This window comes from Protopterus annectens, chromosome 7.part1 (assembly GCF_019279795.1).
Source record: "Protopterus annectens isolate FY-2018-M chromosome 7.part1, PAN1.0, whole genome shotgun sequence".
NCBI classification, from domain to species: domain Eukaryota; kingdom Metazoa; phylum Chordata; order Ceratodontiformes; family Protopteridae; genus Protopterus; species Protopterus annectens.
Window position 1 is genome coordinate 342,322,497 of NC_056740.1, and position 22,824 is coordinate 342,345,320.

At 38.7% G+C, this 22,824-nt stretch overlaps 1 protein-coding gene across 1 annotated transcript in view; it reads right to left on the reverse strand.

The window, feature by feature from the left end:
* DNAH12 (dynein axonemal heavy chain 12) overlaps window positions 1–22,824 on the reverse strand; it is a 4,520,724-nt gene that overhangs the window by 726,624 nt on the left and 3,771,276 nt on the right. Inside the window, exon 55 of the mRNA XM_044078497.1 lies at window positions 5,344–5,536. Within this exon, the coding sequence (XP_043934432.1) occupies window positions 5,344–5,536 (193 nt within the window). The remainder of the gene's footprint in view (window positions 1–5,343; window positions 5,537–22,824) is intronic.

The window sequence follows — 22,824 nt, forward strand, 5'->3', positions numbered from 1 at the left end:
TGCCCTCATAGAGAGCAAGGAAAGGATTTGCTTTTCAGCCTCTGCCTACTGATTTGGTGGAAGATCTGGGAACCCTTTTGGGGTTGGAAGGGTGGGGAAGGAGAATGTGTATCCCGGAGACACAATGTTCAGAACTCAGTGGTCCTTGGTAATGGTGACCCAGGTGCTTGAGTGAAAGGAGAGTTTTCCTCCTAGGGGTAAATGAAGGCGGGCAGAAGGATGGGGTAGGGGAGATAAGTCATTGTGAGTTTTTAACCATAAGGGGGAGGCTTGAACTCCCTGGTTTTGAAGTGGAGGTACTCCACTGCTTAGATCTCTGCATTCCCTGGGGCTGCTGTCTGGGGGGGGGTCTGCTTCCATGGGGCCTAGGCTGGGCTGGTTTACTGGGAGCAGGAAAGGACCACTGTTTGGAAGGACAATGCCTGCTGAACCTAGGGGGCTGGACCTGCAAGAAATCCTTAACTGTTTGCATAGATTTTGCTTTTTCTTCTGTCTTTTTTAAGACCTCTTCTGCCTATCTATATCAAACAAAGCTCCTCATTAGCACTCTTCAAGAAAAATCTTGATGATTGAATCGGAGATAGAAATTTCACCCCGGGGATCACTTCTGTGGCTCTGCTCGACAGTGGCACAGGAAAATAATTTTCTTGGGTGACGAAAGCCAGGGTACCTTTTGGCTAGGCTTATATAGGCCCTAGGGCCAAAAGCCTAGTATCTACCTTTGAACCTATGAACCTTAGTGCCAAATGAGTTATCTTTGTGCAAGGGGGCATCTAACAATTTAGATTTGACATGATCTGGCAGGGGCTGTTCCTTAAGCCATGCATGCCTTCTAATGACAGATCCAGTGACTGCTGCCCTGCAAGAAGCTTCTAGGGTGTCAAAACTACAGTGCAAGGTGTGTTTAGTTACTTGACTTGCAGAATGCATTAACTCTTGTAAATCTTTAGATTCTGCCCAAGCAGGAAAGGAAGACATTTTTTGTTTAAGGAGTTCCAAGCTATGTTGCTGAAATTTCAGCATATGGAACTGACAATTTCGTGTCCTGATAGCAAGAATAGCTGAGGTGTATACTTTCTTATCCCATCTGTCCAAAGCTCGGGAATCCCTGTCTGAGGGGGGTGGGATTCTTAGTAGAGGTTGCTTTAATTCCTTTTGGCCCTTGAGAAATAACCTCAGGGTCAGCTGTAGGATTTTTAAAAAGATATCTGTGAGAGTCAGGGACTCTATAGTACCTGTCTGGTTTTCTGGGAGCAGGAAGAAGGGCATCAGGAGTCACGCTGGATTAGAAGAAAACATCCTCCACAACATCCAGGACTGGGGGGATGGCCAAAGGTCTGTGTTATGGAAAATCCAGGAATTCCCTGAGTCTCTTTTTAGACTGAGGGTAGTCCTGACTCTCCCATTGGAAATGCACCCTTAAGGTATGCAGGGTTTCCCGAATGGAAAAATCCTCTGGGGGAGAGGCTGAAGGAATGCTTTCCTCTGCATCCGAATCCTCATAAGTGGAGAGGGGTTGTAAGTCATCATATTCAGAAGCATCAGATTCATCTGACTCTTGTTCAGACAAAACTATAGGGGACAGATCTCTTTTCCTTTTGGAGGGGGTAGCTTGGCTTCCCCTGATCAGCATGATAAGGCCTTCCGCCATTTTAAGCATTTGAGACTGAGGCAAGGTAGCAGGTGCCTGAGAGTGGATCGTCGGTTTCTTGGGTATGGTTCGTACCCCGGGCCTAAGAAACTCGGTAGTTTTAGAAAGAACAGTGGTTGCAAAAGAAGATGTCGGTTTGTGTCGAGATTTGGTAGTGCAAAGGACTTCCTTGGAAGCCGGTGCCTGCTCAGCAGCTCCGGACCCATCCAAGGTTGAAACAACCGCAGGATCCTTAGTTGAAGAAGAGTTTTGTGGCATACCGGACTCCAAAAGGGTATCGATAGTGGCCTGCGAATCAACAGATGCGGGCATCAGGGGCTGCGAAAGCACCTCACTGAGGACCGGAGAACTGACGATTAGCTTAACAGAAACATCGTCGGTAGATTTGGATCTGTGAGGTCTGTTTCTGTCTTTATCTTTATGTTTTTTCAGAAGATCTGCTGTCAGATGTCTTACCGAAGCCATATCAGAATTCGAGGACTGTAAGCAAAAATATCTGGCTACAATAAGGGCCCGACATCGGTTAGTGCAAGAAAAAAGGATCCCAATGGGGTACTTAGCTGTAGAAGACTTCAACTTCAATTTGGTAGACGAAACTCAGGTAGTGGCCGACCGGCACTTTTGCAAACTGCTTCTGCTTCAGGCTCCATGGCAAGAAACACTGATGTAATGGCGTCGGCTGCCTTACTTTATACTACTGATGACCTGACGTCAGCCCTCAAGTGCCAGCAACTGACGCAGGAATACTATGTCTCTGGTATTCGGGCCGGCTGAGGGATACCCTGATAGGGATAACCCAAATGCGATAACTGCAACAGTGAAACACAAAGAACACTGACAAGTGACAGCGTGGGTGTGTGTCCATTCCTACATTCACTGGGCTGCTAGCCATGCCTCCAGAAGTGAAAACCACTACAACTTGAGCTTCCCCACATCTAGTGTGAAGGTATACTGGACTGGAAGAAGAGGTATTCATTTAGACCGGACTCCTGCAATTGTTGGAAGAGAAATGTTCAATCTACACTGAGTCTGCCATTTTTGTGCTGCACATTGGAGGGAATGATGTCATCACTCACCCACTAGGAAGACTAAGGTTTGAAATCAGAACAATTTTTGAACACCTGCAGTCGTGGTGGCCATGCTGTCATTTTGTGGGGTCTGACATAATTCCTCACCAGATATTGAAAATAGCAAAGAGCCAATGGGCAGAGCAAAAGGCCAGACATTTACAGAATGGGTTCATGCATGGTTTGATGCACAGGGTTGGTGGATCAACAATCTACCATGACAGCATCACTGCAGAAGATGTTCACCTTTTCAGAAACTATGGCATTCACCTGAGGATGGCATTGCGTTGTTCTTGACTGACCTCCACAATGGCGTGATGACAGCTATGCATGATATATTGGTAACATGCAGCTAGTGAGAATGAATAGAAAACAGGCATGACCAGGAGGACCAGTATGGTAAGAAACTCTATTGTTATATTTTATGAACTCCGTTGTCACTACTGATGACACAGGAAAAGACCTGCTAGGGAACTTGTACACATGCTGAGTAACACTTCATTTTCAGATTGTAAACAAACTATCTGTATGCTGTGCACAGGTACAGATAACTGATTGTGTTATGTAAATTATGATATTTTTCTTAGTTTGGCAAATAACTGTGGTAGAGAGATGGTGAACATGCTGAGTAAGAATAATTGTTTGAAGAGAGTGACACGTACAAGAGAATATGTCGATAACCATCCTGCACACATATCACAGTTTGGTTACAATTATGGTTATGAGAGATATGATTTCTTTTCCTATTGTGCTAAATAACTATATCAGGGAACATGTCATCAGGGTACGTAATACCTCATTTTGAAGGCAATATTATTAGTTACAGGATGGAAAAATAACTGTGTCTAATGGACAGATATCACATTATGTTTAGGAGTTCAGTTATGAGAATTATGATATTGTTTCATACTTGGTGAATAACTTTTGTCAGGGAACATGTGAGCATGCTAAGTAGTAGCTCATTTTGAAAACAGTATTAGGTCTTGCAAGATATAAAAAGAACTGTATATGTATATTGTACACATGTCCAGATAGTTTGTTTGGGACCATGGTTAGAAGAATTATGATATTTTTTCATATTTTGCTAAATATCTTTATCAGGGAACATGTCACCACTGTAAGTAATACCTCATTTTGAAAGCAGTATTAGTAGTTCCAGGATGGAAAAAGAACTGTGTCTGTATGCTGAACAAATGTACAGATTTCATATTTTGTTAGGACTTTGGTTATGGAAGTTATGATTTTTTTTTCATATTTTGGTAAATAACTTTGCTAGGGAGCATGTAATTGTGCCAAATAATACCTCATTTTGAAGACAGTGTTAGTCCTTACAACGTGATAAAATAACTATATCTGTATGCTGTACACATGTACAGATATCAAAGTTTGTTTAGGACTAAGGTTATGAAAATTATGAATTTGTTTCAGATTTTGGTAAATAAATTTGCAAGAGAGCATGTCAATGTGCTAAGTAATACCTCATTTTGAAGACAGTAGTAATAGTTAGAACCTAGTAAAAGAACTGTGTCTGTATGCTGCACACATGTACAGATATCAAAGATTGTTTAGGACTTATTTTATGGAAATTATGATTTTTTTACATATTTTGGTAAATAACTTTGTAAGGGAGCATGTCAATGTCCCAAGTAATACCTAATTTTGAACACTATTACTCCTTACAACATGGAAAAATAACTGTGTCTGCATGCTGTACACCACAGATATCACAGTTTGTTTAATCTTGTAGGATTATGAAAATTATACATTGCAAGCTTTCTCATTTTTATGCCCATATCTTTGCAAGGGAGCATGGTGATGACATAAATAAGGCATCATTTTGAAGCTGACATTGAGCCACACAACTTGTACACTGATATGTAGTCTCTGTCTGTTACAGGTGATGCGATATTACACTTTATTTATGAATTATGAGAAATATAATATCAATCATATTTCTGTGAATATCTCCATAATGGAGCACCTCACAGTAATGGTTAAGGTGTCATTTTAAAGCTAACATTCATACAAATTAAGTAGAGATTGTATGGGTCTACATGGTACATTCACCAAGATATTGTGATTTGTTGTACCAAAAAGGTAAACAATATGCACAAGATCAGCATTCCTTGGCAAATATTTAATAATGACTTAAATACACACTATCAACATTTACACTGTTGAAAAGGTCAGTGTCTGCTGAATAACTTTCACATTTAAATTTTTAGTCTAGCTCTTATGGTTAAAGAGTTATGAACATATGTTTTCTGTATAGTATTACAAATGGATTATCTGAAAATAAGCTCAGGCTGCACTGTTGTTCTTATGGTGGAAGTAAGCAGGCAGCATTTTCTCAGCTGCTCCAGAGTGAATGAGTTAATGTACTGTAAATGCCTTCCATTCTTTTCATGCTCAAGGACTATAAAAAAAATCACAAGACTTCCCTTTCAAGCTTAATGGCATAAATTTTGATTTTTGTGTTTATTTAAAAGTTTTACAGTTTTATCTCTCATTCTTTATGTTACTGCAAATACTGCTAAAAAAGACTACTGAAAAGTATAAGTTATTTTATTTGACTTTGAGCAAACTAATTAACAGCAAAATAATTCACAGGATTGTTCTGCTTACCTGCTGCTTCTTGGTAATCTCATTGGACATTATTTTAGCTGAGTCTAAAATTTGAATAGCGCTCTCATCTTCCAAGATATTCCCTTCAGATGACTGTAGAGTCTCAAGGATTTTATCTTCTATTTCTTTCAGTTGCTTTTTATTAGCTGCAGATTGGAGAATCAGTGCATTTCTTTCTTCCTCAAGCTCTGGTCTTAAAAGACAGGATATCAATTTGTCACCTAATTTGAAAAATCCTAAACATTGTCTTTAATCCTGATTATTGATTGGTATAAGTGGGTAAAACCTCTAAGCTATAAATCTTAAAGAAAAGGAGATTATATTAGATCTGAAATGCATAAGATACAACTGAACATTACACATGAGCATTTGATATAAAGTGATAAAGTTTCACATATTTGAAATGTATGACCCTTATTTCAATTCTTTGCCAGCAATACTCTTTTTTTCTAAGAGGGTATGAGTTCCAATTTAATTTTTAACTTGTCTTTTTCCTTACCTATCCACTCCTTTATGGTATTACACTTTCAGAACCACTGGCAGTTCCTTACCACACTAATATTCCTAAAGTAAAGAACTGCAATGTAGTGGAGGCAACTATGGACTCTAAAAGATGAAGAATCAACCTGGCGGGTGAATTCTGGTGGGACAAGACTTGATAAGCTTATTGGTGGAGGGATGAGATCTATGACCGAGGGATTCTTGCTATCAGAGATCTTGTGTCTAAAAGTGCCACAATGAATTCCAGAGATTTGAACTGGTTGCAGTTTGGATTTTTGTAGACTGTCTGTTATTCCCAAGTAGTCACATGGGTGGAGCAAGGAGTTCCTGGCTTGAATGAGTAGATCCCTGGAAGGTGCGGTGATGAGCAGTCATCCAAATAAGGAAACACTCAGAACCCCTGCAGTCATAGTTGAGCTACCACTATTGAAATGCATTTGGCAAACACTCGGGAAACTGTTGTGAGTCCAAAAGGCCGTGAACTGGAACTGAAGATCTCCCAGCTGGAAGCTGAGATACCTCCTGGAATACCTGCACATTTTTATGTGACAGTACACGTCCTGGAGATGGAGCACATCCAATCATTCTTCCCCAACAGTGGAATAATGGACTGAATCATGCCCATCCAGAATTACATCTGTTTCAAGACTTGTTTAACCAACTTAGGCCTAAAACTGGCCATAGGTCCCTGTTTTTCCTTAGGTGCTAAAAAGAACCTGGAGTAAATTCCATAACTTTTCTGGTCTGATGGAACCGTTTGTTGGACTCGATTGTTTAGAAGATTTTTTATCTCTAATATGGCTTCCTTTCTTTGTGAGGGTGGAAAATCATGAATTGTTCTGGAATGTAATGGAGGGAAATAAAAAGTAGCTTCTGGAAATTGTTCTCAACACCCACTTGTCTTGAGTGATGAACATCCAAGTCAACAGATGTAGGAATAATGTACCCCCCAACTCTCTCCAGAGAGTGATGATCGGGCAAACCCTTTAGGTGCACTGGAAAGGATTCTCAGAGAATGGGCCTCTGAAGCACTGATTTTATTGCTCACCTCTGCCTCTCACACAATATCCATTATGCAAGTTTCCCCTTCTGCCACATGGAGCTTGATCTACAGGAGAGTCGAGTGAAAGTCGCTGAGATTTTTGAAACCATATCCTTTTCCCTGTCTTCTGGTTTCTGGAGAAGGTCCTCTGTGGGGCTGAGAATTTGATCTCTATGGGAGATAGAGATTTTCCATCCTTTTCACTCCTGGAAGTAGTTTCCTTCACTTTTGGACCAAACAAGGTTGATCCATCATAGAAGGCATTTATGAAGAATATCTTAGTGTGCTCTGCAAAGTCGCATATCCAAGTGTGTCTTCTAATGGAAATGCTCATTCCGGCTGCCACAGATGCACCATCTGTAGCATTAGAGCTAAGGCATACATAGGTGTTGGATAAAGATTGTAGAGTAGACAACTGACAATCATTAATCTTTTTCTGATCCACAGTCAAGGTCCCTGGGAAAGAATTCAGGATCTCTTTTACCAAATTTTTCGGAAAATGAGTGAAATGTGACAGATAATTAAGCACTCTCATTGAGAAAGTAGATGGGGCATAGAACTGCTTCCTAAATCTGTCCAACGCATGTGACTCTCTGTTCAGTGGATGGACAGAGGAGCTTTCTTAAGGGAGCTCCTTCTTGAATGTACTGCCAGGCCTTTGTTCTAGTGTGCTTGGTCTTACAGACTAACTAAGAACTTATTAGGCTTCTTAGGGATAGGTTCAGCTATGTCAGGTTCCTTCTATGCCCAGGATCAGATCAAATCAATCATCTCATCTGCGGGAGGGAACACACAAGTTGTAGGCAGGCCATAGCTGACAGTCTTGAGAAAGACTAATTCCACAGGAGAAGGAGTTGGGAAGACCAACCCCCCTTTCTGTCTAAGAAGTTTGAGAATCTCTCTGAATGAGACATCCTCAAGGGGGAGATCGGAGTGAACCTTCTCTCTCATTGAAATTAGTGTCAGTGGCAAGTGTCTCCTCTTATGTTTCCTATGAATCTTCTCTGTGGAATACTCAGGAGATGACTCAGAAACATACAAGATCTTTCTTGGGAGAATAGGTTCAAGGCTGTCAAGAACTGGCTGTCCTGACATAACTAGGACAGAAGACTGCAGACCCTGAGAAATCCTATAGGAGTGAGTTAGATCCGGCACTGACAGGAAAGACCTTACTCTGCATTGGAAGAGTATTCTTTCAAAAGCCTTGAATGTGGAGCTTGAAACAGATCTGGGGAGCATGGCCTTCAGAGATTAAACCCTCGGGGGCGGCTCTATACAGGAAACCATTTGACTCAAGTCCAAGGCAGTTGCCAGAGACAAACTATCTAGTGCCGAAGACCTTGGATTTGACCCAAACTTGTCAGAATCAGTGTCAATGTTATGGCTCCAGGACTCCAATAATATTAGGGCCAACTTAGTCAAAAAATTTACTAGAATCAAAGAAATATATAGTCTCAGCTCCTATGCAGATCTACCCTGGGCAAGAGTCAGACCCAAGGGCTGCAATCCAAGAGGTCAGATTGGAGAAGGAGCCAACAAGGAGTGATGGGCAACTGAATGTACTGGATCTGACAGTGGTTGGAGACAGGAGTACCTCCAGGTGGATCTAGGTCCAAAGATCCTGTCCACATTTGCTTCAGTAGACTGCAATAGGATCTTAATGACCTAAAGAAGGAGGCTAAAGAGGGAGGCCTGGTTTAAGTATAGTGGTCTGTCCTGTAGGATTGGAGACCTGAATCTGGGAAAGACTGGCTCCAGAGAGAACTTGAAGGAGTCGATGATCTGATAATTACTGGATCCAAAAAACAGGGCTGGCTCCGAAGGTTTGCTGAGTTTCAGTGCTGGAGCCAATGAGGTATTCTGTCCTGGAGACCATTTCCTAGCAGATTTTGGTTTATCCTTCTATGAAGATTTCTGAGTGTCCTTTCCAAATACTCTTTGTTTGTCCTGTTTTTCAGAAGATGAAGCAGGGGGAGGTTTTTCTCCAGAAGTGGGTTGAAGAAGACCCTTAATTATTAACTTGTTTTGTCTTTCCACTAAAGCCCTTTGGCCAAAAGCCTCACAAGTAGAACATGATACATCAAGGTATAAGGGGCCAAGGCAATACACACATTTATTGTGTACATCAGAATTGGGGAGTTTATGTGTACAAGACACACATTTTTTAAGCCAACTGGCTTGACAACCATAAAGACTCAAAAACACAGCTCTAACTATGCCAGAGAGAAGAAAAATATAACAATTATGACAGTAAGAAAAAAATACCATCCTAACCCTAACCTAAAGCTATACTAAAAGTATACTATACTATTCAACTAAGAAGAAGATCTTAATTTTATATTACCTAACAAAGGTTATATGAGACTACAGGGGGAGGGAAAGAAATAGAAATGGAGAAGGCACTTATCTGAAGGAAATAAGATAAGAAAACATAAATCCTTAGAATATGAACACCTACACCAAGCACCAATGATTCAAGTACAGAAAGTGGCAAATGAGATCTGAGGTAGCGCATTCTACACATGAGGATTATGGGTAGAGAGAGGAGCCTGAGCACCAGATCTGAAGCTTTGAAATGGCAGAAGTTGGATCCAAGGTTGTAGCTGAGACCCCCATCTGTTGAGAAATGAACAGAAAAGACATCATCGGGTCAGTGTTTTCACACATTCTCTCCCCCAAGAGTGTTAGATGTGCAATGCCTTCAGCAAAGATACATCGCCAAGCAAAATCTGAAGCATCTGTATGTGCCGATTGACTTGGGACAGAAGGAGAAAAGGATTAACCTGGATTTTGGGTCATTTGCTGTCTCCATCAGTGTAGTTCCTTTTTTGCAAAGCCCAAAGTTGGAATATGAAATGCCAGAGGATGAATATGTTGAGGACATGTATTTTTTAACAATCGTTGAATTTTTCTCACGTGTAACCTCATGACAGAAATCATGAGAATCATACAAGCCATGGACCCTAAAATCCTGAGATATTACCTTGCAGAAGTTTGAAACTTATTGGAAAACCTTACAAAAGTTTCAATATAAAACCCCACCTCTTCCTGGGTAAGAAAAGCCTTTTGCAGAGAAGAGTCTAGATGGCAGCCCAGAAAAACAATCTTGTATAATGCAGTCAAGGATGTTTTAAACCTAAACCTGGAATCCCAGACTGATGAGAGAGCGAGAGAGAGAGAGAGAGAGATGAAATCCATGGTAAGTACTCCTTACATCTGACAAAAGACTCAGCAAAGATAACTCATCTAAATAAGGAAATATGTGAATGCCTTGCAGTCTTCAATGAGCTTTCACTGGAGCTAGACACTTTGTAAATAACCCAAAGCGTAATGCAGAGAACTGGTAATGTAGCCCAAATAAGGAGACTCTGAGAAATGTCCTGAGGCCTGCGGCTATGGGGATGTGAAGATAAGTATCTTTCACAACTTTTATTACTAGACCAGTAACAGACTCTAAACTGTCAACATTTTGAATTTTGATACTTTCACAAACAGGTTGAGAAAGGAAAGATCTAGAACAGGTCACCATGAAGGTTCTTTCTTTAGGAGCAGAAACATTCCATGTTATGGGAAACCATTCCGCCTTTCATCTAAAGGTACAGGTTCTAGGACTTCTAGGGTCAGCAAGAGGAAAAAGCTGTTTGGTTTGGAAGATGGGGTGCAATTCCCCTGCAAGGAGGTATGGGTATCCACTGTCAGCTATAACCCTCCTGAACTAATTTTATCACCCAAGAGTGTGACACAATCACTTGCCACAGGGGAATACTGACAAAGTTTCTGGGACAGATTTAGAGAAACAGGGGCAGAAAGAGGGAAAGACTTCTGGCATAATCATTCTGAATGATTAGACTGTCTCTTTTTCTGAAAAGATCCCTGTTTTATGTTGTTCCCCTCTTGCCATCTCTTTTTTTGTTTTCTGTTTGCCAGAAGATGACAGGGACTGCTTATTTTGCATTTTAAAGGGAGGTGAGAATTTGAGAGAATTTTAATGGCAGACGTATAATATCTTAGAAAATCCCTGAATTAATTTCCTTCTTTCATCAAATTGTTTGAGGACCTGAGTAGCAGAAGGGCCAAACAACACTTCCTTATCTCAAGTAGAGTTTAAAATCTCAGACTTTATTTCATCAGCAAACCTTTGAATATGTACCCAGGCATACCTCTTTAAAAATGTAGTGGTGGCAGTGGCTCTGGACACAGTATCTGCAAAATCTTGCACACTCTTTAAAACACATTTAGATACATGAGACAGATTAGATTCTGAAGGAAGTGTGGTACAGTATTTCCTCAAACTGCTTACACAACTAAGAATAAACTTCAATATATATATATATATATATATATATATATATATATATATATATATATATATATACTTGGTGGTTAATTCCAGTATGCTAAAGCTGATGAAAAGAAAATTCTCTCACCAGATCTGCCTAATATCTTACCAAAGAGAAAATTTTTCTACCTTCTTTATCCATAGCAGAAGGGCTGAAAATCTATTTCCTGCTGGCAAAGAGGTCAAAATGGCAGATGGGTCAGATCTAAGATGAGAAAACAAGAATTTGTTGGCTTGAGGTACTTTATTATCCACCCTTTTGGGGACTGAAGGTTGAGTGTCAGGGTTATTACAGGCAACATTAAACACATCCTCTAAGGCTGGCTAAATAGAAAGGATGGCTACTGTATGTGACACTCAGTTCAAGGGGAATATCATTTGTACCCACAAAAATACATCATTCACCCTGGAAATAGTTACTGGAAAGGAAAATTCCTTCAAGCAAGCTGAAGAGACCAACTTTTCTCAGAATTAGAGTTTTGGTCTTGCGAATCGCCAGGAGAAGAAGCCCCATCTCTTGTCGATGTCAGAATCCTCTGACAAACTTTCCTCAGGAATTTCTTTATTAGGATTGCACTCTGGTAAGGATTTTTGAGTTCCAGTATTAAAAACCTACAATATCTTCCTGACTAAGATATGGAAATTGTCTTCCTGAAAAGACACAGTGTCCTTAGATGAGCAATCTCTAACCTTTTCTTTTTTTTCTTTTCAGACATCTCCTTGGAAGAAGACTGACAAGGAGGTGACACTTCACCCCTGGCAAGTGGTTTCTTTCCACAGCCACCATGAGAAGAACCTCCTGGAGTATCTCCCAGACACAAAGAAGAATGTTCTCTTGTGCCCAGATCAGACACTGGAACAGCCACAGAGGATGTGGCTGACCCCCAGTCCATGGTGGCTGAAGTAGCTACATCAGAGGAACACAGATTAATAAGTGGTCTGAGGGACAACTGTCAGCCACTGTAGAGTCACCAGCTAACAGCTGAGGCACTGTCTGAGCCCATGGTGGCAGCAAGGACTCCTTAATGTGCTGTTTTTTCTCTTTAGATACAGCTGGAGATGAGCCAGCAGGACTGCAGTAAGTATCTATGCTGTAGCCGAGGATGGAGTCTGATTACTGGTATGTGCTGCTGCAACACATCTGTTGGAAGGTAAGTTGTCAGACATAAGTTCACAAGCAGCATATACACTTATACCTCTCAAAACAGTCCCTTTCGAAAGTAAAGCACAGGCAGTACACAAAAATATCTGTCAGAACTCAAAGCCCCTACTCTGAACTGCCCTGATAAAAATAACTGAAGGTAAGTTGTGACAAAGTATACATAAGCATTCAACTTAAAGTACATTTCCTGCCCTGTAAAATACTTCTTGATCCTAAAAACATACACGCAAATAAAATTTCTCAAAAGCATTACACTTTTACACCACAAAATTTGTCCCCAATACAAAAATAAGCCCTATCCTAAAAACAGTGGCCCCTGACAGAAAACTTCTGATATTGAAAATAATACTGGTTTTCTTAAAGGGGAGATATCACTTTTAGTCAACAAATAAAATATATAAATATTTTCTTAAAATGGTAATAATTTCTGCATGGAAGGGCTCTGCTACAGGGATTTACCTGCCAGAAATGAAGCTTGAAGCTAACTGCTATTCCTGTAAAGCCTCAGAGCTGCTTCCTCTTGAGGCAGCAAGAAAGTACTGAAGTTGTCTACACTTTGACTACTGATTTCCCTCCAAGGGGCTAGCCAAGCAACAGTTAGAGTGTATGTGTGGAAGTGGGGCCAAAGCTTTGTGAATCTCACCAGCTGTATCAGGACAGGAAACAACCCATATACCCAAAGGCTACTGCAGCAGTTAGAAGGCTGACAATCATTTACTTTTACTTAGCTTATGTGTATCTTCCTCCAGCCAGAATTTGTACATATAATAGCATTTTCTCTGCCAAGTAAAGTCGGAATTTACTTAGGATGATGTGAGGTTCTCTAACATATCTCATGTTGATCTACGTTCTCTTTTGGTCTTTGAGCCTGAATTATCTACAGAGATAACTGTTTGTGGTGATAATTATAATTAAGTTCATGCATTCACTGAAAATTATAAGAATATTTGAGGGTCAGCCTAAAACCACAATTTTATCTAAATATCTTTTTTCTTTCTAAAAGGGACAAACTAAAACATGTAATATTTAATAAAAGAAAGAAGTTTTAATGTAAAACTGAAAATGCTGCTACTTTTCTCTGTTCTTTATCTTTAGCCAGATAGTAGCTACAATCCTAACTTATCGTGTGGGGAAAAACACCTAACACTCATCTTTTTAGAGCCTCATAATACATCTGATCTTAAATGTGGAAAACTTGACCAGTCACCTTGGTCAGAAATATTTCTCAACAGCAAGCCTTGAGGTGTAAAGAATCACATTAAATATTCCAGTAAGGTGTGGTTTCATTTAGAGCAAGCACTTTTTTATTCTCAAGATAGTCTTTAGCAAGAAAGCAAGGGGCACTGAATTCTGCATTTAGTAGTGTATTGCATTGAGAACAGACTAATTTGACCTTTTTACTAAACGGAAATGGGGTGCACAGTCATTAAAAATAACTTTTCTATGTAGTTTGCTAATTGCATTATGTCTTGTAAAGACAGAACAAGACTTAGAGAGGTTAAGGTGAGCTCCTCCAGGTCACCAGCTATCACTGTGTGGTCATTCTAAGAATGTTTGACCCAAGTGTGTTTGAGGCTTTGTGGCAAGACTAGCCTCCCTGTGGAGTGAACACTGGCTCTAATAATGGTTACGGCTGATTTGACATCCTAACTCCATGGACAAAACTGGGAAAAAGGGGGTCGATATTGATACCATCAGTAGAAGAAACAGTAAAAATTCCTATCCCACAATTCAGTAATACCGAACTAACAGTTGGTCTACTAAAAATGAACAATCTGAAATATTACTATTAAAATGAGAAATGGCAATGTGTATAATCAGCAGTTGTAAAGTTTGCAAGTAGTATCAAACTACTGTTTTTTTTCAAACAAAGGTTGAGGAATGTTGAAAAACAGAAACAGCAATCAAACAGGATTGCTAGGTGATCATATTAAGATAACTGGAAAATCAGCAATAACTAAAACAGTTTATTGCAACAAAAGCATCTGTAGTAAATTGCATGACAATAGCTGCCAAAAAGCAGCATCTTATGTTTTTAATATACTTTGCAGTAACATTGTTAAACAAAGGTATTTACAGTCGAAATTACAGTTTTCACGGTAATAACATAGTTGTGAAAGTTGAACTGTATGTAAATCTGTGTGCAGAAAATCAATGGTTCTGAACTGTGGTGCTAAAAAAACTTGAGAATTCAATGGACTGCAACAAGAAGAAATCATATTTCCCTGAGTGTTTATTGGAAGGTCTGACAGTTAAACTAAAATTCATATACTTTTTCCAAATAATGAAAAATGTAAGTTACGTACTTAATGGAACATTAGATTTCTATGGTATGTGTACGGACACTGGAACCACTGGACTAGTCACCTTTGGTGTCTTTTGCCTAGAAACAACCTCCTCAAAACCTGGAGTTAACTCCCTGCTGTGCATACACTGTCCAGATACACTGTCTCCTTACCTCAGACCTCTTCTCACCTTCACTGATACACTTTTCTCCTCCTCCTTGGCTCTACCCGCTTTGTTCGGCCTGCGGGCTCACTCCACTCCCCTACCCTGCCCCCAAATCTCACCTGCCCTCAGCACCTCTACACTTATTCCACCCTTTCTCCTCTCACTAATCCAAACTACCCAATAGAATCTCCTACAATTTACACCCCACCCCCTACACTCCCTACCTAATTACCCAATTAAACCTTTTTCCTCTTTATAACTCCTCATCTCTTCCTCCTATACAAACACATTCACACTGCCTTCTACTTCCACCTTTTTAAACTCCCCTACCCTGGTTCTTTTTAATTTTAATTTAAAATAAATTACTTCTCTGTCGCCATCCCCTCTTATCTCTCACATGCTTCATCCCCTCAAACTATACACATTAAACTACCTGTGTTCCATGATGCTTCCCTTAATTCTTCACATCCTCCATGCCCCCTGCTGCCTCCTTGTATTTCTAATTCCCCTATGTTACACCAGCTCATACTCCTCCTATGTCCCAACTTCCCGACCTTCATCTCAGACTGACACTTTCACGAGTTTTCTCCCATATTCTTTCTCTCATTACTACCTCATCTCCTCTTCCCTTATTCAATCCCATCCCTTGCATCTATTCTATCCTAAAATTATTACCAATAAAGCTAAAATACTTACCTCTAAACTAATGTTATTTCCTCCTAAACTTATACAAAATAAACCCAAATGGCTAAAACCACCTTCCTTCAACAACCTTTTATTTGCTGGGGATATCAATCTCAACCCTGGGCCAAGACCCCTTACTAATAACTCCCCCCTTCATCTTTTTCCCCCTCCTCCCCCCACAATACCTTAAAATTCTTCACTCTCAATGCTCAAAATCTCAACAATAAAGTTCACCACTTTCAAGCATGGCTAACTCATAACCAACCTGACATCCTAGCCATCTCAGAAACCTAGCTCAAACCCCATATATCTGACTCTGAAATCTTGCCTAAAGGATTTCAGTCCCTCAGAACTGACAGACTACATAAAAAAGGCAGCAGCACTGCCCTTATCTACTCTAATCTTATTACCTTAATTCCCCTTCAAATTCCTATCCCACAATTCAGCAATACCGAACTAACAGTTGGTCTACTAAAAATGAACAAGCACAAAAGTATCTGCATCATAGCCCTTTATATTTCTCCTGGTAACAACATCTCTACCCTCGAAGATATCCTCCTATGGGCCTCATTTGAAATTAATTACGAAAAGTATATTCTAGGGGACGTAAATCTCGACTGGAACAAGTTCAATAATCCCTCTCCCACCCTATCCATCAACCTCTATAACTGCACTCAAGTAATCTTACCCACCACTTGACCCAACAAAACAAATCCCCCAGGATCTATTTTAGACTGGATCCAAGTCACCCATCCAAACAAAATAACTTACTCTGGAACTATTCCCAACACCATTAGCGACCACCTCCCTGCCTTCATGCATCGTTCAACTTCCTCTACCCCCTATCAGCATCACTACATTCTCACCCGCAACCTTAGCAAGTTCAATTCCTCAACCTTCTCAAATATCTTCAAACAAATAAACTGGCAAATCCTATACACCCTTACTCTTGATAAAGCAATAGAACACTTCAACTCTGTCTTCATCAACACTCTAAACTCCCTAGCACCACTAAGAAACAGAAGAATAAAAGCTAAAACCACTCCATGGCTCTCCAAGGAAACCAAGCAAATTATGCTTCAAAGGGACAATGCCTGGAAGCTTTATCATAACAAACTGCCCAAAACCCTGATTGAATACAAACAACTCTGTGTCCTTGCAAAGCAACGCATCACAAAAGACAAAAAATCCTACTACTTTAAACTACAGTCCAACAATAACAATAACCCCAAACAATTCTGGAAGTCCATAAGCTCCCTTCTCAACCCCGGCTCCAAGAACAACCCTTGCCCTGACCCAAGTAAATCTGACCTTGAACTAAGCTCCAAATTTAATTCATTTTTTATTGAAACTATCTCCAACCTGACCAAGACCTTCCCTAACAATAATCCACCTAACCACCATTCCTCCTCCCCTAACCACCCTATGTCTGAACTTAAGCCAGTCTCTACTAATCTCATAAAAAGACTCCTATCCAAACTTAAACCTTGCTTCAATGCTCCTGATAATATTCCCTCCTCCTTCCTAAAATGCGCAGCCGACAGTATTGCACTCCTAATTAGCATCATAATCAACAGATCTATAAAGGAGTCATATGTACCCAAACTATGGCATTCTGCTTACATTCTTCCTCTCCACAGAGGTGGCAAGAATACTGACATCTCAAACTACCGGCCCATTGCTCTGCTCTCTCCAATCTCCAAAATCTTAGAAAAATGTATCCATCTCCAACTCATGCCTTACCTAACCCAAAACCAACTCCTAACATCTACCCAGCATGGCTTCCGCCCTGGCCATAGCACCATAACCGCTCTACTCTCCTTCTTAGAAACTGTCAAACAAGCCCAAGATTCAGGTCATTTAGTTTCCACAGTTCTACTCGACCTTTCCAAGGCTTTTGACACTGTTTCCCATAACCACCTTATCTATCATCTCTCTAACCTACATCTCGCTCCAAACACTGTCACCTGGTTCTCTAGCTACCTGTCAGAGAGATCTCAGGCAGTTAAATGGAAAAGCACCATCTCCCCATTTCTTCCTACCCCAACTGGCGTCCCTCAAGGGTCCATCCTCGGACCTATGCTCTTTAACATCTTTATCAATAACCTTCACTCTGCCATTCCTGATGCCAAAATCATTCAATATGCAGACAATTCTATGACAGTCTGCTCTGCCTCTAACCTCCCTGAACTACTGATTAAAACCCAAGCTGCCTTTTCTATTACTGAAAACTGGATGCAAAAAAATCACCTGTCTCTAAATGCAAATAAATCTAAACTTCTACTTTTCTCTCCCTCCAAGACTTTCTCTTTTGACAAAAATTCATTTAAAGTCCTCAGCCATTCCAGTTCTCCCATTGAAGTAGTTCCCTTTGAAAACTTCTTGGCATTACTATTGAACAACTCAAGTTCGATAGCCATATCCAACAAAATATAAAGAAAACCCACCAAAAGCTAGGTATGCTTTACAGGAACAATCTCTTTCTCTCAAACTCTACCAGACTTACTTTAGCTACTACCTACCTCCTCCCATCCCTGTTATATGCAGCCCCTCTTTTAACTAACCTGACCACCACCAACACCTCTAAACTGGAAAAATGCTACAACAAAATCTCCAAATTTTCCTCCAGATCCAAAAACATCACCCATCACTGCCATACCCTTAATTCTCTAAACTGGCTAGAACTCCCTGATTATCTAGACTACCTCCAACTTACCACAGCACACAGACTTGTACTTCACCCAAAGAAATGTCCAGCTCTAATAAACATCCTTCCCCCCTACATCCCCAATAGACCTCTTAGATCTGAAAATCAAAACCTAATTACTAGCCACAAACCAAAACGGCCTGCTGGTCAGCTTCTCCTCTCTTTCTCACTAGGCAAGAAATGGAATTGTCTCCCTTCCATTCTTAGGGCAATAACTAACTCAGAAAACTTTAAAACCCAGCTTATCACTTACTTGCACTACAAATGGAACTACACCTGCTTTCACCCTGTCTAATTCTTTCTAACTACTACCCTAAGGAGGTGTTACTCCTTGGCTCCTAATCTCTCTAACACCCCAACAACTAGTTCCCTGAGCTGTCTCTATCTCTCTGTAATTCCTTCTGAAGATTTTATATCTACCTTGCAAATATTGTAAATAGCTTCTTATGTTGAATGAATGCATGTAAACTGTTTCCTTACTTTAATCGATTGTTATGTATAATGTTACTACACTTCAATTGTTATGATGGTATTTCCTAAATGAATCTCCACAGGACAGCCTTCCAGATACATCAAAACTGTCTTTTTATCTACTAAGCCTGATAAAGAATGTTCATTCATGTAAACTGTACTTTATTTTTGTAACTTACTTACTTTTGTATCTTTATTGCTTATGTTAAACTTGGAGCTTTTCTCCCTGGGCCTCCACTGAAAACGGGCCCTCATGGGCCCAGTGGACTTCCCTGGTCACCAAACTGAAATAAATAAATAAATAAATAAATCAAGTACATTCCATAAACATGATGTTACACAAGCAAACACCATGAAAATACTCACTAATTGAAAAGTAAAGTGAAATACTTCTTCACTACAAGTCCCTTACACTGTGTCAATTTGGAGAGAGGAAGGTGGTATTGCTACTCCAGTGCCTGATCAGAGACCAGAGAAATTTAATATATCATTAAGTACATAATTTACTTATTTCTGAGGTCCTGTCTGGAGACTTGAACCACTGGACAGAATCTCCAGCTAGCTTATGGTGGCTTAAGCCAACACGTCTTTCAGAATGTCTGCTCCAAAAGAAGCCCTAGCCCTCAAGAGAATACTCAGGCTGTAATGCTTGGCAAAGGTGTGCAAGGATGGCTATATAGCAGCTGCTGAGATGTCCACCATTGGTAAGTTAAATAGAAAGGCATTAGATGTGGTCTGAGTCATTGCAGGATTTGTTTTTGGTAATGTGGCCAAAAGTCAACGTACAGAGGAATATAAGTATGACATATAATCTGACAGACATTTTGATAAGAAGCACACCACGACAATCGAAGCCAACTTAAAAAGCTGATGTATCCTTTATTTGTAGAAAGTAAGTGCTTTCACGCCTCACAGGGCGCTTCTTCAGACTTTAATGAAAATAAAAAATAAAAAACTCCCTTGTATCTCTACTTAACTCTTTCTTAAGCCAATGAAATCTCTGAATGTTAATTAGCTAATTAATTCTAATTAATTCTAATTTACAGCATTTAATTTCCTTGTCTTTAGAGAGATCTTTATAAAGACAGTTGTTGACTGATAGAATTGTCTAATAAAACTGGCAGTCTACTGTGAGTTTCTAAAAAAAATAAAATATTAATAAAATATATTCATACACATGATGTACCTATACGCAAACAGACATACATAAAAAATTCATATAGAAACATAAAAATATAAAAATGCATAAACATATAAATATGAAAATGTAAAAAATACATACATATACATATCCATATCTGTATACTTATATGTGACTCAATCTATACCTCGATATTATGTATAAATATATAAGTGTGTGAAAGTATATATATATATATATATATATATATATATATATATATATATATATATATGTGTGAATAAGTATGTATAAAAAATATATATAAAAAATATATATATATGATACATAAAAAATACATATATACATATATATACATATATATATATAAGTATATATGAATATATATGTGAACGTATGAAGTAAATTTAATATATGATGGAAATGTGTGTGAATGTAAATATAAAAGTGAATGTAAAATGTATATAAAATGTATATAAAAAGTATGTATATGCTTATATATGTATGTGAGAATCGCATAAATGTGTATGTGAGAGTATGTGGTGAAAATCAGTATGAATTAAGTGCAATATGTATACTTAAATGAGAGAAACTAGTGTATGCAAGTGAAGAAATGTATGGAAAGAGCAGTGTTGTTAATGTCTCAATGGTCAATCTTTTAAAAAGGGTTTTAAAGAAACTCTATCATTGAGACCATGTCTAATATCAGCTTGTAGTCTGATTATCCATTTGTTCTCTTCTTTTTCAGTAAAGTTACTTATGTTTCCTAGCCTTGTGGTGGTATGTATCAGTTCTAAAACCATGAACTTAAATTTATGTGTGGTATCATTATAAATCACATGTTTGGCTAGGGCATTGGTCTCATTCTCTTTGCTTATGGCATATAGATGTTCCCTAATTCTCTCTCTTAATGTTCTATTCGTTTTACCAACATAATACATATTGCATTTCTGACAAACACCTAAATAAACAACATTTCTGGAAGCACAACTAGCATAGAAATCAAGCTCATAACATACTTGTGTGTCAGGATGTATAAAAGTATTTCTATTATATATATATATTGACACTGGTTACAATTGTAACAAGGAAAAGTTCCCTTTTTTACTGAAAGTATTCTAGTCTGTTTGTGCTCATAACATAGTAGTCTCTTCAAGGACCTAGTGTTCTTATAACTGAAGCTCGGATGTTGACCTACTATCTTACTAATCTCTTCATCTAAAGTCAAAATTCCCCAGTTCTTTCTAATAACATCTGTTATCATTCTATTACAGTTAGTATAAGGGATATTAACTCTTTGTCCAATCTTATTTCTTTTCTGATGAACTACCATATTATTATTCTGTTGTTCAGCACCTTCTATATATGGACGTCCTTTACCTGTTCGATCCACATAATTTAGATTCTCTAAATCTTTTTTATTATAACCCCTGTCTGATAAATCCTTTTCTGTGTCTAATAAGGCTTTTTCAAAAATTTCCTGTTTACTAGTTAACCTTGAGCATCTCAATGCCTGGTTCTTTACCACGTTTTTATATATATGTGGGGGATGCATACTGGTTCTGTGTAAGTAGGCATTTCTTCGACAGGGTTTCCTATAGATAGATGTATGTATCTTATCTCTATCTTTTGAAATCAACACATCTAGAAACTCTATAGAATCTTTTGAGCAGTTATTAGTTAATGTTAAAAAGCTAGTGGTGCCATTTATATAGGTAATACAATCATTAAGTGATTCATAGTCTCCTCCCCAAATCAAAAAGAGGTCATCCACAAATCTCTTATAAAGTCTGATATATTTAGAAAAACCAGTATGTTGTAGAATGTATGTATGTTCCCAGTAAGCAAGTACTAAATTTGCATATGAGTTGGCGCATGGGGTACCCATTGCCACTCCTGTTGTTTGCAAAAAATACTTATCAGCAAATATGAAAACATTATTATTCAAAATTATTTCCAATAACATTATAATCTTAATTACCTCATCCCTTGTTATATCTTTCTGAATTAGGTACAACCTTAAATATTCTAGACCTACATCATTGGGTATGCATGTAAATAGGGACTTTACATCCAGGGTTACTAGATAATCTGTTTCCATCAAGAGCCCATCATTATTTAATGTAGTTAGTGCTTCTAAAAACTGTTGCGTGTCCCTAAGAATAGATGTAGTTGTTTGTACAATAGGTTTTAGCTGTTTCTCTATATAGATGGAGATGCTCTCAGTTAACCATCCCTTGCCTGAGACTATAGGTCTCAGAGGTGGTTTTTGTAGGTTCTTATGAATCTTTGGTAAACCTCTAAACATAGGAACTAGTGGTTTCTCAATAAGAAAGTATTTGTAAAGATCATTATCTATAATAGAGCACATTAGCATATCATATAAATCTGTGTATACATTATTAATTAAAACATTCAATTCCATGGGAGTTAGGCACTTATAGGTAGTCTGTTCAGACATGTCAGTTATTTCTTTGTCATAAAAGTCCTTGTCTAATAGCACAGTGGCACCTCCCTTATCCGCAGGCCTAATCACAATATTTACATTATCCTGTAATTCCTTTAAAGCTTGTCTTTCTTCACTAGTTAAATTAAAAAATTGCGTTTTTGGCTTACAAGATCTATCATTAAACAGTGCTAATAAGTCCGCAGTACATGCTTTTTCAAAACATTCTAAATAACTGTGTAGTGGAGGTATAAAAGTTGATGGTTTAGAAAATACACCGACATTGTTATTCATTAAACCTTGATCATCATTATTGTATAGTAAGCCTAATGCTACATTTCTAGTAAAGCACTTGAGGTCAATTATAATATTAGTTACATCAACAGACAGTGAAGGAATAAAAGATAATCCTTTATTCAAAACAGTTACCTCCATTGACGTTAAAGTATGTTTCGATAAGTTCACTATTAAGTCCTTTGTGCTGGCTTCAGAATTTTCTTCTGGAATTCGTATGGCTCCTCGGACGTCTTCCTCTTG